Here is a 15,292-nt window from a genome sequence, read left to right as displayed (position 1 = left end):
CACCATTCTATTCTCAGCTTCTGTGGATTTGGCTATTTAGATACCTTTTTAAAGTAGAATCATGTGTTCATTCTTCTATAACTGGCTTACTTCCCTTAGCATAATGATCTCAAGGTCCATCTGTGGTGTTGCAGATGGCAAGAGTTCCTGCTTTTTTTAAGGCTGAATAATATTCCATTGTTTGAATAAACCACATTTTCTTCATCCATCATGTGTTGATGGATATTTAGGTTGTTTCCACATCTTGGCTATTGTGTATAGTACTGCAGTAAACATGGGAGTGTGAGTATCTCTTTGAGATTCTGATTTCAATTCTTTTGGTTAAGAATTGGAGGTTGGATTGCTGGATCATACGGTAGTTCTGTTTTTCAGGGTTTTTTTTTTTTTTTTAGAAAACTCCATAGTATTTCCCATAGCAGCTATAGGTTCCCTTTTCAGTCTATTAATTGTTTCTTTCCCATGCAGAAGATTGTTAGCTTGTTTAAGGTCACACAGTAAGTGGAGTAGCCTGACACGAATTTGGAGAGACTGGTTCCAGAATTATTGTTAATCACCATGCTAAACTGCTAGAATCATGTGGGAAGATCACAATGCTGAATATGCAAAGAAAATTCTGAAAAATAATCCTTGAAAGTAAAGTCCAAAAAGGACAAACTGTTCTTGAAAAGGAATTAATGTGGAGCAGGAGCATATTGTCTTTATTGACTGTGTGACCTTGGGCAAGTCACTTAAGCTTTTAGACATCAGTTTGCAACTTGTAAGATGAAGAAATGAATCAGATGATCTTTAGGAGTTGTTCTGGTTTCTAAATGACTTTATAATTTTATTTTCAAATAGCCCCAATCTCTAAACATTTCATTTTTAGTTTGTCCTTTTCTGCCTTGAGTAAGGAATGTATTCATTCCTACCAACACTTCTGTGTACCTGCAATGCAGCAGGCCCTGTCCCAGGTACTCCAGATGCAACAATGAACATAGTCAAAGATGAGGCTGGAGAGGTAATGGAGAAAGAGAGGTAATGCGTAATGTCATGTAGAGCCTTGCTGGGGATTATAAACCTTCAGCTTTGAGTTTCGATAGCAAAATGGTGTCTGTGTGCAGATGAGACAGTTAAGAGGGGACAGACAGAAGCAGGGAGACTAGTTAGAAGTTGTTGCCATGGAGACTACTTCCTGTCTAGAGATAAATATCAGGCTTAGACCAAGGGAGTAGAGATGGAGGGATGATTCTGCATATATTTTGAATACAACCAATAGAATTTTCTGACGAATTGGATGTAGAGTAAAAGAGAAAGAAGTCAAAGTGACTCTAAGATATTTGACCTGAATCACAGAAAGAATGTAGGTATCATTTACTGAGATGAGGAAAGACCAGATTTGAGGGGGGAAATCAGGTGTTCCATTTGGGTAGTGTTAATTTCAAATGCCGGTTAGACAACCAGGTGGAGATGTTCATTGGACTCTTAGACATTGAAGGAAGAGATCTGGGATGGAAACATAAATTTGGGATTGTTACCATGAAGGCATTCAAAGCCAGGAAATGTCCAGAAAGGGAGTGTAGAGAGAAGAGATGAGAAAGCACTGAGTCTCAATGCATTGCAAAATTTAGAGCCTGGGGGATATGGGAAAGAACCAGCAAAGGAGACCGAGCAAAGGAGGCATTATATATACCAGAATCCCATAGCTTGCACTCTTGAAAAGCTAAAGAAATACAAGTTCTCTTCCTGTTCATTTTTCTTTGTCTGCCCCCCGGCTGTGAATAATTTTAAACATGTAAATACACTTACACATCAACACTAAATTCTTTTTTCTTCCTTTAAAGGGATAGAATGAAAAGGGCAGCTCTAAGTGAAGACCCACTCCTGTAAGCTGAGAAATCATTGGCCTAGCCCTCCTGGTTAAAAGACCTGCAGATCTGTTCTGATTAGCCTCCTGCCTAAGCATATTCTAGTAACACTGGAGGGTTAACAAATATATCTGTGAGATCTATTTTTCTTTTCCTGGAGTCACCAACTCTTTTCCATTTCTGTAGGAAATGGCATTGGATGTAACACAAATGGGAATCCTCAGATAAGAGAGATTTTCAAATTTTGTACTTCTTCAAGGACAGTGTGAATTTATATTCCCCCATCTCAGGGAGATAGCAGGCAAGATAAAGAAGGAAAATTAACTTAGAAAATATAAAACTTTCTACCTCATCTCCTGTTTTAAGAAGGTTGTTAAAGGGGGAAACCCCTATTGGGAAGTTGCCAGGAAGCCAAGGATTGGAGGTTAAAGGCTTAGCCTCTACTTCATAGACTAGGAAGAAACTTCTCTGCAAACTTAAACTGTGACCACTTAAACTTTTCTGTGCATTAGCTGCTCCCTTTTTAAGGTCAGATATCTATGTGGGAAGAAAAATCTATAGGTATTTGTTTTACTCCTTCTCTCTCGTTAACACTGTTGGGACTTTTATCTCAAAATTTAGGCCCTCCTTTTAAATCTCTTGCACAGAGATTTAACTATGTATTTAACTAGGGGGTTAGAGATACTATGAGGTTATCACACTGTAATGAGAACTACATAAAATATATTACACTTCGAGTTGATTTTAGAAGAGCTGCTGATATTAATATCATTTATAAAATCATTAAATAGATTTGTAATGAGCACAACTGGAAGAACTAAGTGAATGTTTTATGAAAAATAAAGCTAATGCATAAATTCTGAGGAGTTTTAAACATAAAGCATCACAAGGCCTGTTTGGGTTTGAGAATAAGAATTGTGTACAAGAAAGATCAGGGAACTGTGCTATTTAATCAAAGCAGCCATCAAACTGAGAAAAATTCCATACTTAAACTAAGTCATTTGAGTGTACGCTCTATTCCTCCACTTAAGTTTGACCCAAGAGAATCTATCACATCTCATCTAACTATTCATATGATCCAAGGAAGGTGACCACTTCTTGTCTATTTGCCCATATGATCGAAGAAAGATGTTCTTACTTAGAATTAGATGCTGTCATACACCTACCTACAGGAACCCTCGTAGTTTCTTATCTAATTGGCTTTAGAATCTTTGGAATATGGCATCTCAAGAAGAGACTGAGATACGTTACTTATGGTGCCCATCCGCTTAGGAGTTTGTGTTGTAGTTTTACAGTGCAATTTTGTGGGACCGACTCACTCCCAGAGAATGTTTTGGTTTTGGGAACGTGGGTTGGAAAAGAGTAAGGTAGGAGGGATAAAAGATCAATTAGGTTCCACCACCCTCGTATCAGGGGAATTTTCATGTTAGGTTTTCAAGACCAGGTCATTCGTTTCTCAACAAAGAAACAATACATGGGACGAATCATTCTTTTGTCATAGGATTAACTTTTCCTTCTTGATAAACATCTCTGGAATGGAAAGGTAGGTCTTGCCATGCCCTGCCCTATGTCATCAGGTCTCACGATAGGCAGAAAATGTTAGATTTCACAGTTGTTCAATTTTCAGATAATGTGACCTTGATGAATAATAGATGAAGAGAACTGGAATCGAAGGTGCGTTTTGAAAGGGGGTATGCTGATAAGCCTTCTCATTTCCATCAGAGAGAAGAGATGATCCCATCTGTTTGGGGAGGTGGGGGGAGGGCGGCACAGTATGTGTGATGTATTTTTCTCCAGTTTTTAAAGTTCCATAGAGAAATCACTGGACGTTTTCTGCTTGGTGGCATGGAAGGGTTTTTAAATCCAAATAATTCTGGGAATATTTAAGATCATGTTTATCTGGCAGAGGAGAGAGCTCTGTGAATGATCCAAACAGCGCCTGGCAACCATTTCCTTGGCACGGGTCTGTGCTGCTTGGATGGGCTGAGGCCGGTCAAGTCACTGCAACCAGCAGCTGCTGGTCAAGGCACTTTCTGGTATCTCGCTCTGTCTGGTGTTTATTAAAAGGCTGGCTACATTTAAAGGGGCCTAACAACTAGAGGAGGTAGTAGAGCTCAGGATACAGAGCCACAGGGCTTACGCTTAAAGTCAGGGATGCTTTGCAAAGTAGGAAGGACCTTTCTGGAGCACAGCAGATTTGTCACTAAGTCTTACTGCTTCTTAAATTCATCTCCTAGACTTCCGTGCCCCTGCTGCAGGCCCATGTCACATATGTTTGCATGAGTCAGCCAATGCCTTTCTCCTTGCTCCTAGCCTCTTCCTACTCTAATTCAATCAGCAGCTTTCTACCTAATACACTGATACAATGTTAAACTCAAAAAGCGTAGCTCTTACATATACCATTTAATGTAATCCATAAGAACTTTCTTCAGCTCTCCCTTGCCTTGTATTTCAAGTGTAAACACCTCAGCCTACTGACATTTGAGGTTTCTAACTTCCATTCACAGCCGTCCTCGGCTGCTCCCCACCAGGTCCCCTACATCTCCATTAAATCTGCCTCCTACCCCCTGCGTGATCAGGCTTGCGTATTCCTGACCCTGAGCTTTTGCTCCTAACATCCTCCACAACTGAATAGCTTGCTTACCTCCTCTTAAAAAAAAAAATCCGTATTTTCCAGAACATTTTCTTTCATTAGATAAGCACTCTTTGTAATGATAACAAGATTTCTCTTAGAATTGCCAAGATTTTCAAGATTCTAGCATCAACTCAGTTACTGAGGACTTGATTGTCTGGGGTCCTCTGCTAGGAACATCCATGTGAGTTCTTATTTGAGCTCCATAACAGCCCTCCAAGGCAGATGCTATCATCTTCAGTATACAGGTGGGGAAACTGAGGCACAGACAGCTTCGTAAGCTTGCCCAGACCCATGCAGCTAAGGAAAGGCAGAGCTAAAAACACTGATTTCTTTCCTCCTAATCTGGTCTTCTTTCTTTCCACTGTTTCCAGCATGCCACAACTGTTTATGTGGTTACTATGGCTGTTCTTATTGATGGGTTGTTTATTATCGTCTTTAATGTGTTTTGTTGTACCAATTTAGATAGACAAGATATGGTTTACTCTTCTGATGTTTCCCAGGGCTTACTACAGGGCTCTGGAAATAGCAGGTACGAATGAAAGTTGACTGATAAGTTTATTTGTCAAAACATACAGATCTTTGTTTTTAAGACACTTTGCAGTTATTTCTGGAAGAAATTTCAGTAAGAGCCCCATTGACTGGCATGCATGGGAGCAAATGTTGGCATGCACAAACTGTCAGCATAGCTGGTAATCAAGTCACCAACCCAAACCAGGTCAGCCAGTTCCTCAGCAGCATTCTGCCACCCCCTGAACCTTTGTGACCTGGCATCACAGGAATTTGCTGTGTATAGATCATCCGAAGTTCTTGGCAATTCCTCTCCTTAGTGGCCCTGGGCAATAATATGTACTCATTTTATCGTATTAATTAAGAAGTTTTAGGAGTCATTACTATTCAGGTCATTGGGATGCCCGGTGCCATACCAAACCTCGTGTGAAACGCCCTTCTGAAGTGAACATCATGGTCTTTCTGGCTCCACAGGTGTGTGAGTCCCGTACGCTGTTGGTCACACCACGAATGTGGGAAAGTCCAACCCTGGGCCAGAGCTGGCTAGTTAGCTGTAGTCTCTGGGTGGGGGCACATGTCTGGTGTGGATCAGCACATGGAACAGCAAGTCTGTATCTCTGTACTGTTTCTCTTGTCAATCCTTATTTATTAAAACCTTCTACATGTAAGCAAGGGAGAAATTGTTACATATTTCTATCCCCAGTTAAAAAATTAGTCAATGAAAACTCTAAAAGGTAAGACAAGGAAGTTGGAGCAGGATCGAAATCCTGGATATGAAGCTTCCAGGATTTTCCTCTTTCTTCAGAGCAAGAGAAACCATTCAGGGGTTAACTGCGAGGGAGAATCTTTCACTCACGCAAGCACAACTGGGTGCAGCAGGCTGAGAGCAGATGACAGCTCCCTGCTGAACACCTGGCTTGGCCCAGCGCCAGAGTGAGACGGTCATGGACTCCAGGGCAAAACCTACTGCGTCTGAGTCTCGCTTCTGCCACTTACTAGCTGTGTGATCTTGGAAAGTGACTTAGCCTCCATGTGTCGTTCTTTGTTCATCCATAAATGGGAGATTAGAATGATGCTTGCCTCACAAGGCTGTTATAAGCATTAAGTTATTATATATTAACATATATATATATATATATATATATATATATAAAGTATATGACCAGTATCCAGCACTTGGTAAGTGTTATGTGCATGTTTAAGGAAAGAAGAGAAGGAAAGGAAAGGAAAGGAAAGGAAAGGAAAGGAAAGGAAAGGAAAGGAAAGGAAAGGAAAGGAAAAGAAAGGAAAGGAAAGGAAAGGAAAGGAAAAGAAAGGAAAGGAAAGGAAAGGAAAGGAAAGGAAAGGAAAGGAAAGGAAAGGAAAGTCATTTTTTGAATGAAAAATAAAAGGCTCTGATAACCTTCCCAGAAAGAGTAGTCTTCTCTCATCGCAACTGTGCTTCACCCTTTAAGCAACACCAAGGTTTCTGAGAGGTAGGCTGGACACAAATCTTAATTAAAATAAGCAACATTCCCACCAGGATCCCCAAGACCCTATCTCTAGGGCTATTTGGGGACCACAAAAGTCTGGCTTTTATCCCAGTGTGGAGAAAAGGAGAACCGAGAAATTGGAGTATGTTCTGTAGGAAAAACCGCGCGGCAAAGAGAGGAACAGGATTCTAGGCACCGATGTGTATCTGAAGTGAGTGGACTGATGGGGCTTTTTCTCACTCGGCAGCCACCACCACGCAAGCCAGGCGGAGAGGCCACTTCTCGCGGTGCCCCAAGCAATACAAGCACTACTGCATCAAAGGGCGATGTCGCTTCGTGGTGGCCGAGCAGACGCCGTCCTGCGTGTAAGTGGAGCGCCCCGGCCAGCAGGGAGAGGGGTGCACAACGGTGCCGGCCTGGGACTTGGCAGGACTGGAAAGTCTGAGCTAACCGAGCCCTCTGTCGGGACTCCGTTCCCCTGGTCCTGCCGCCGGCCACTTGCTTCGGGGGCCGTTGGGCAGCAGCTTATGGAGAAACGGACGCCCACTTTCCTCCTGAAAGGGGAGCCTGCCAGAGCCCAGGTCCGCTGGCAGGCTATGTCCTCTGCTGCCTTCCGCAAGCAGAACTTTCTGTCCGGTGTGAAGCATGCTTTTTGGCTCCATTAATCTCCTGGGTGGTTCGAATGGAAGCGAATTCTTCTGGCATGTGTGAGGTGGTTTGTAGTTAATGTAAATATGGAGGGTTTTCTGCCACATTAAAAGCTACTTTTGCAGGTGTCAATGAATTGCAAGGAAATGAGTCTGTTTATAAGCAGAGATTTGCAAAGCCTGTTTATTATGAAGGGGATTGGAAGAAAAGTGCTCTTTCCACCTCTTAGGAGATTGAGTCCAAGTTTAATTTTGTTCAGGCACAGACAATCTTTTTGCATTTAAAAAATATTTGTTTTCTTCTAAAGAGATGTCCCTCTCTCTGAGACCTCTCCTGATGGATGAGCAAGGTGATTTTTTAAGTATAATTTTGACCTAAAGTTCATAGAATGTTTATGTTTTTATGTGTCATTCCCCCAGTATACATTTTTTTTATAAGTGTCTCAAAACAGCGATTCCAAATCCTAATTCAGTGGAACATTTAAGGGTCATGGACTTCATCAAAATTTAATTATAATTAAATCTAATTAAAAAATAAATATACTGGATAATACTTAGAGGAGCATAAGAATTGCTAATGTAACGTGTGTGTGTTGGGAAAGAAAAGAGCTGATTTTTTTTTTATTTCCTCTAATTGCCCACTGGCTTAGGAGAATATATTGAGTTTTAAAAATATTTATTTTTATTTATTATTATTATTTTTTTTTTTAGAGAAAAAGAGAGGGTGTGCATGCTCACGCAAGCATGGTGGTTTGGGGGGAGAATTGAGAATATATATATATTTTTAAGATTTTATTTATTTGACACAGAGAGAGAGATGGTGAGACAGAGAGCACAAGCAGGCGGAGCAGCCGAGGGAGAGGGAGAAGCAGGCTCCCCACTGAGCAGGGAGCCTGATGCGGGGCTCCATCCCAGGATCCTGGGATCATGACCTGAGCCTAAGGCAGACGCTTAACGACTGAGCCACCCAGGCGCCCTGAGAATTGAGAATTTTAAGCAGGCTCCACACCCAGCGCAGAGTCCCACCCAGGGCTCCATCTCATGACCCTGAGATCATGACCTGAGCCGAAATCAAGAGTCGGACACCAACTAAGCCACCCAGGTGCCCTGAGTTTTAAAATATTAATGCCCTTTAACCCAGTACATTTTTGTAACTTGTCCCTATGTCTGCAGATTTATTGTTTTTTAATACTGCTGCCTTCTAAAATGAAAACCACTATATGTAAACTACCTGCCTAAGATCAATACATAGCTCGTCCCCTTCAGCGGGCGGTTAAAACTCATTTCCATGGCCTCCGTAAGCTCCTCTGATCCTGGCTCACCCTTCTAGCCATATCTCTCACTGTATGCCCAGATGTTCCTCTGAAATCCTACATTCCTTTTCATGCTTTATCACACACGCTCCCACAGTCCGGAAAGTTTATTGTTACTGATGTTTTAGTTGCAACTCAGACATCAGCTCCTCCTGGACCCCTGCTTTGGCACTGACTTCCCTCTTCTTGGACACACACTCAGGTGTGTTAAATGTCCTTTCTCTGAGATCCAGTCACCCTCCTATGAAAACTCTTCCTCTGAAGCATAGCTGTTGGTTTCCTTGAATCACCCTTCTGTGTCTGTGAGCACCTAAAGGTGGGTCTCGTGGCTTATTCATTTTTTGTGTTCTGGTGCCAAGTACAGGGCCAGAATTTAATAAGTGTTCAGGAAATGACTGGTGAATAAGTCAATAAGTCCCTCTAGCATGGTCCATCTAATGCTATGCTAACTGTCAAAACCAAGGCCTTCCTGTGGGCCAGGAACAGCTTCTTAGTGGTAAAATGCTATAGAACCAATGGGAAGCCGACGAGCATAGGAATCAGGACACAGATTTTGGAGTCAGATAGACCTAAGTTAAGATTTTGTTTGCACCAATTATAAGCACTGTTAACAGTGGGCCAATTACCTTCCCTGAGCCTATAAAAGGGGATAGTAATATTTCCCTATAAAAGGAGATAGTAATATTTCCCTGTAAAAGGGGATAGTAATATTTCCCTCTCAAGTGTTGAAAATAAAGCATTATGTTAAGCAAAAATCCTTATTATAGTAGCCAGCACAGAGTAGATGTTCCATAAATTGTACTGCTGAGATGAGTGGGACATATTTGACCTGGGCCTAAACTTTTGGGTGACGTGGCATAGCATAGATTCAGGCAAAACTCTCTTGCCATGGGTAACTCTGCTACCCTGAAAAACCAGAGGTACCCCCTTTTGCTTTTCCAAACAAAAAAGAAGTGTGTTTCCAATAACTCAAATCCCCTTAGTCTTCTCAGTATTTTCTCAGAATGGGGATGATTTGTTTCCAGACACATACTTTTTATTTATTTATTTATGCAGCACAGGTCTTTTAAGCAGTGTTGTGTGTGCTTGGGGCATAAACTTGAGAGTCAAACTTCCTGCACTTGAATCCCAGCCCCACTCACTTAATTTCTCTATACCTCCATTTTTCCATCTGTAGAATGGGTTAATAATGGCACCTATCTCAAATGATGTTATAAGGATCAATTGAGTTAATAGTTACAAATCTCTTGTAATAGTATCTGCTGATTATTTCAGTATAGTGATCCCAAATCTGATTTGTCAGAGTCCTGAAGGGTCATGGGCATCTTTAAAAATTATTTTACATTTTATAGAATGCTTATTAAATAAAAACTCATTTATTCAATTATTCAGCATTTAATAAACATCTACTAGGATCTGGCACTCTTGATCTCTTCCTCTCCCATTGAAATGACCATTAGCTGATATGTTATTGGTTTGCTGAGAAGGGAACTAGCATGAGAGCCACTCTATAACTGGCTATGGAAAGGTTTGACCTTCTAGCATGACTTTATTAGGTTATAGCTTGCAAGAAGTACTGCTTACTGAGAAATTCAATTAAAGCATGGTTACGCCACTGAACCCAGAACTTATCATTAGAAAAACATTCTAAAAGAGCAGCAAGTAATGGCTGTATATTTTATAGGCAAAGTTATTGTTTAAAAATGCCATATTCAGTAAATTTGTTAGAGAAACAAGCTAATTGGAAGAGACTATATTTGTAAGATTTTAATTATGACCTTAAAAAAAAAAAACTCTTTAAAAAATCTCCCTCCCACACTTGCAATTAAATGTGATTTTCCCCTCCAGCTCCAGTCCTATGTGCAAGAGACTTTTGATATTTCAAGATATTTCTAAGCTCTTTTCTTGTGATCTTGACCTTGAGACAAAGATGCCTGGCTATCTTGAAGGCAGCAATTTTCCCTCATACATCCTTGGGGTCCTTTTGCAATAGATACCATTAGATATCTTTTCTCTTTGGCTTGCATTGAGCATCACCTTTCAATTGATGGTTGTGACCAAGCTAGTTTTTTTTGTTGTTGTTTCAAGCATTATATCAGTTATAATATTGGCATTAAGGGATCTCCTTACTTGTGCAAGATAGGCTTTATGGGAATTAAGTGCCTTGCTCCTGTCAAACATAACCTATAGAATGGCCTGGCAAATAGATCCTTTCTTTAAAAAATAAAAACAGAACAAAACAAAACAAAACAAAAAACAAACAAAAAAAACCCCAAGGTTACAGAGAAATCTTTTTAAGAAGTGGAATTTCATCTTTTTGAGATTTATATAATTATATATGTGACCAGTATCTCTTTTGTTTTGAACGAGTCTGAGGGGTCAAAAGGGCAAATACTTGTTAATGCAAAGGTACTGATGTCACAACATACGTTTTCAGTTCTGAAGTGTCCTCAGACAAACTTCTTACGTACCTTTGAAGCAGAGAATACTATGGATAGTCTCCAAATTACTGAGCTTTTAGCTCGTTGAGCATTGCTCAGACAGGCCTTGGCTGGGCCAAAGGGAACCTGCTGTGTTGGGGTAAATCCTAAGGCTGCGTTGATAAAGAGTTGAGAGACTGAGGAAAGTGAATGTCCCCCTTGGAGATTTGTTGCTGTCTGGTTGCTGCACTTTATGAGGGCCACGGAGAAAGGGGCCACTTAAAGGACAGCGGAAGGCATGGTGTACGCATCTGAAAATGGACTCTTGAGCATCAGATAAAGGAGTTGGAGAGGAGAAGACTTATTGTGTTTTGGGAGGTTGTTGTTGGAGAGTTGGTGAATGGAGGAGCATCATGTCCTGTGTGGCCACTTCGAGTAGCAGAATCAGAATTGGTGGGTGGAAGTTGAGAGAGAGAGAGAGGAATCCTGTTGAATCACATTGATGGAGCTTTCTATGTGTTAGACATTGGTCTATGAACTTTCACACACATTACAATGTTGGATCATATAAAGCCTGGGGATGGGTATTAAAGAGGGCACATATTGAATGGAGCACTGGGTGTTATACACAAACAACGAATCATGGAACACTACATCAAAAACTAATGATGTAATGTATGGTGATTAACATAACATAACAAAATAAAGTTAAAAAAAAGCAGTGTAATTTTTAAATAATTTGTAGCAAGAGAACTTGGGCATGTTGGGTGCCCTACAATAAAATGGGAAGTCCTGGGGATTTTGAATTCCTTATCATGGTACTAATTACGTGCTTGGGAAGGCTGCAGAGGGAATTTTACCATTCCCTCTCTTTCAAGCTCGGAATCTAAAATTTTAAGCTAAGTTTTAGTAAATTGCCATCATCTCTGTTTGTTTATGTTAGCCATGTTGTTACTGTTCAAGTGATGACAGGTTTTCAGCAAAGCAAAGAAAGTGAAATTATTTGTGAACACAGTGGTATTCAGCTTAATTGGAAAAAAAAATTTTTTTTTAAAGGAACTGCACCCTTTATTAATTCCAGTTAATGACAACAATGTTAGTTTCTTCAAACAAGAAATGATAGAGATTCTTCAAAGTCTTTTTCACTGTTTACCTTGTTGTTTTATTTTTCCAGCTGTGATGAAGGCTACACTGGGGCGAGATGTGAGAGAGTTGACTTGTTTTACCTCAGAGGAGATAGAGGGCAGATTTTGGTGATTTGTTTGATAGCAGTTATGGTCATTTTTATCATTTTGGTGGTCGGTGTCTGCACATGCTGTCAGTAAGTATTTTTTAAACTTAATTTTAAGTAAATCTGAGAAATTGTATTTTGCTGTTTCTTTTCTTCTTTCTCCTTCCTCCCTCTTTCTTCTTTCCTTTTTGCTATGATTTAAATAAATCACTTTTTGAGGTCTGCCATCACTTGTATTGAAGTATCTACTTACAATAAAACACACGATGCATAGTTTGTGTCATTGTACTGGGCATAATTATTATAATTAAAAATAAAATATGCATAAATCTCTTGATTAAAAAAAAGAAGGTGGACAAAAAGTGTGAAGGTGATCAAAGGTATAAACTTCCAGTTGTTTTTTTTATTTTTTTATTTTTTAAAGATTTTATTTATTTATTCATGAGAGATAGAGAGAGAGAGAGGCAGAGGGAGAGGGAGAAGCAGGCTCCCCGCGGAGCAGGGAGCCCGATGCGGGGCTCGAACCCAGGACCCTGGGATCATGACCTGAGCTGAAGGCAGACGCTTAACCAACTGAGCCACCCAGGTGCCCCTATAAACTTCCAGTTGTAAGATAAATAAGTCCCCGGGGATGTCACGTATGTTGTAGCAACCGTAGTGAACAATACTCGATTGTATATTTGCAAGTTGCTAAGAGGGAAGATCTTAAAAGTTCTCATCACAAGAAAGAAAAATTTTATAACTATGTATGCTGACCAACGTTAACTATCCTTACTTTGGTGATCATTTTGCAATCTATGCATATATTGAATCATTCTGTTGTATCCCGAAACTAATACAATGTTCTATGTCAATTATATCTTAATAAAAAAAAGCCAGTTATGGAGTCTTGAAGTCAGTCATATTTTATGTGGGTTTGTTATTAGGCTCAACAAGACTTTTATTATCTTAAATTGTACATGACACAGTAACTTAGGAGGGTAGAAACAGACACACAAAAACATTTTCCCCCCCTTGGCCACAATAAAATAATAGATTTTATTTACAAAAGATGATTACACTGTTTTTCCTTTTCATTGCGTACCACAACTTTGAGAATCAAGAAACACCTTGATTTTTTTCCTCTGAGACAGAGTGTTTTGGTACAATTCTTAAGTTAATTTCTTTTGTAAAGCTATAAAAATTTGTATCAGACCAGGACTCCAACAGAATATGGTAAACCGCCATTTTTTAAAGTGCTATATTTTTGGGGTGCCTGGGTGGCTCAGTCTGTTAAGCGTCTGCCTTCTGCTCAGGTCATGATCGTGGAGTCCTGGGATCGAGCCCCTCGGCAGCAGGGAGCCTGCTTCTCCCTCTACCTCTGCCTCTGCTGCTCCCCTTGCTTGTGCTCTCTCTCTCTCTGTCAAATGAAAAAATAAAATTTTTAAAAAATATATAAAGTGCTATATCATTGCCCTGAGAAGCTAGTCTAGCCTCCTAAACTGCTACAATCACTTTTGGGCTACTGTACACACCCAAACGGGATGTCTCATGACTCCTTTCTTCACAAAAAAACTTTAGTGTAGCTACCAGAAGTCTAGAATCTTTTATTTTTATCCCAGCTCTGCTATTAGATTTCTTTGAGAACTTGGACAAACTTCTTAACATCTTTATTTTTTTTTAAGGTCTATTTATTTATTTAACTGACAGAGAATGAGAGAGAACATGAGAGTGGGGGGGAGGGACAGAGGGAGAAGCAGACTCCCCGCTGAGCAGGGAGCCTGACGCTGGGCTCATCCTGGGACTGCAGGATCGTGGCGTGACCTGAAGGCAGATATTTAACCGACTGAGACTGAGCCACCCAGGCGCCCCTTCTTAACATCTTTAAACTGGCATTTTATTTTCTATAAAACAGGATGATTAAACCAGATAATCTGTAAGATTCCTTGTAGTTATAAAATGGAAAGATATTTAACATTTTTTTTACCTGCATTATGGTAAAAAGGAGTTTTTATAACACCAGTTTTGGGGTAGAGCTGAGAAATGGCTTATTTTATCACATCGGTTTTGAATTACACTTTAAGAAACTGGACTTCTGTCCAGAGTATCTAACACTTTTTTTTAATGTATCTATAAGCTTAATTAACATATCCATAGGCTATCCTCACTCTCTCGGTTTTCTTATGTCTGTTTCCAATTTGTACTATTTCTTATTCACACACTAAACAATGCTTGTCAGTTTTATAAAATAACTTGTTCTGAAAATTTTTCTTGTGCTAACCAAGCTTCCTCAACAACCAGGTACCATATTCTTTCTATTTAAGTAACTCTACTCTATTCATTACGTTGGCCTACTGTGGCTATCATTTGAGCCTGGAGAAAGAGATAGGTTAAGAGAGAACCTAACATATTTAAGAAAAAAAGGAACCTACAAACTTTTAACCGTCTAGAAATAAGATCATAGGCCCTCCTGATGGTCGATTTTGTGTTCACATGAATAACAGGCCCATACTAATGTCTGACACTTTGTTTTCCAAGTCCTCTTCGGAAGCGTCGTAAAAGAAGGAAGAAGGAAGAAGAAATGGAAACTCTGGGGAAAGATATAACTCCAATAAATGAAGATATTCAAGAGACTAGTATTGCTTAATGGTGAGTGTGATGAATTTGGTAGATGGGATACTCTTCAGGTGACAGTTACCTGGTGAAATGGGGCTTAACTTTACCTAGTAAATCAGTGATTGGAATTTGATTGTGCTTCGAAACATCTAAAAGTAAATAACTTTTTTTCATAGAATCCGAAGCCAAATAAAAGACTTTCTCATATCTTTCTTTTGTGTGTTACCACATTGAGAGGCATGTGGAAAGAGGACTTCTATATACTTTTTCTAGTGTGCTGAGATCAACCTGCTTTCTAATTCTACATGGTTGTGGTGGTTAGTTTATACTTTTTCGTCCTCGTTTTGGGGCACAAAGAAGAGGTATTTTTAGTTTATACATCTCACATTAAAAAAAATAGCAATAACCATGTTTTAATAATAACCACATTAACTGAGCATTTACCCTATGCCGAACACTGTTCTAAGCTCTTTAAATGTTGTATCAATTAGGATGCCAGCAGGATCCAACAAGGAGATTTTGACGAGGGATTGGGAGGGCAGGGTTGAGGAACCCACAGGAACTTCGAGGCTCCTGGAGTCTAACACTGGCAGGAGGCTGCCCCTCTCCCATGCCTGAAAGGGCTGGG

At 40.0% G+C, this 15,292-nt stretch overlaps 1 protein-coding gene across 1 annotated transcript in view; it reads left to right on the top strand.

Annotated features, from left to right (window-relative positions):
* BTC (betacellulin) overlaps positions 1-14,695 on the top strand; it is a 39,205-nt gene extending 24,510 nt beyond the window's left edge. Inside the window, exons 3-5 of the mRNA XM_032398408.1 lie at positions 6,706-6,823; positions 12,013-12,159; positions 14,587-14,695. Of these exons, the coding sequence (XP_032254299.1) occupies positions 6,706-6,823; positions 12,013-12,159; positions 14,587-14,695 (374 nt within the window). The remainder of the gene's footprint in view (positions 1-6,705; positions 6,824-12,012; positions 12,160-14,586) is intronic.
* Positions 14,696-15,292: the final 597 nt, after the last annotated feature.

The sequence above is a fragment of the Phoca vitulina genome, unplaced genomic scaffold (assembly GCF_004348235.1).
Source record: "Phoca vitulina isolate PV1807 unplaced genomic scaffold, GSC_HSeal_1.0 scaffold3, whole genome shotgun sequence".
In the NCBI taxonomy this organism is placed as follows: domain Eukaryota; kingdom Metazoa; phylum Chordata; class Mammalia; order Carnivora; family Phocidae; genus Phoca; species Phoca vitulina.
Note: the sequence above shows the minus strand (reverse complement) of the source record. Positions and strands in the feature narration are given on the sequence as shown.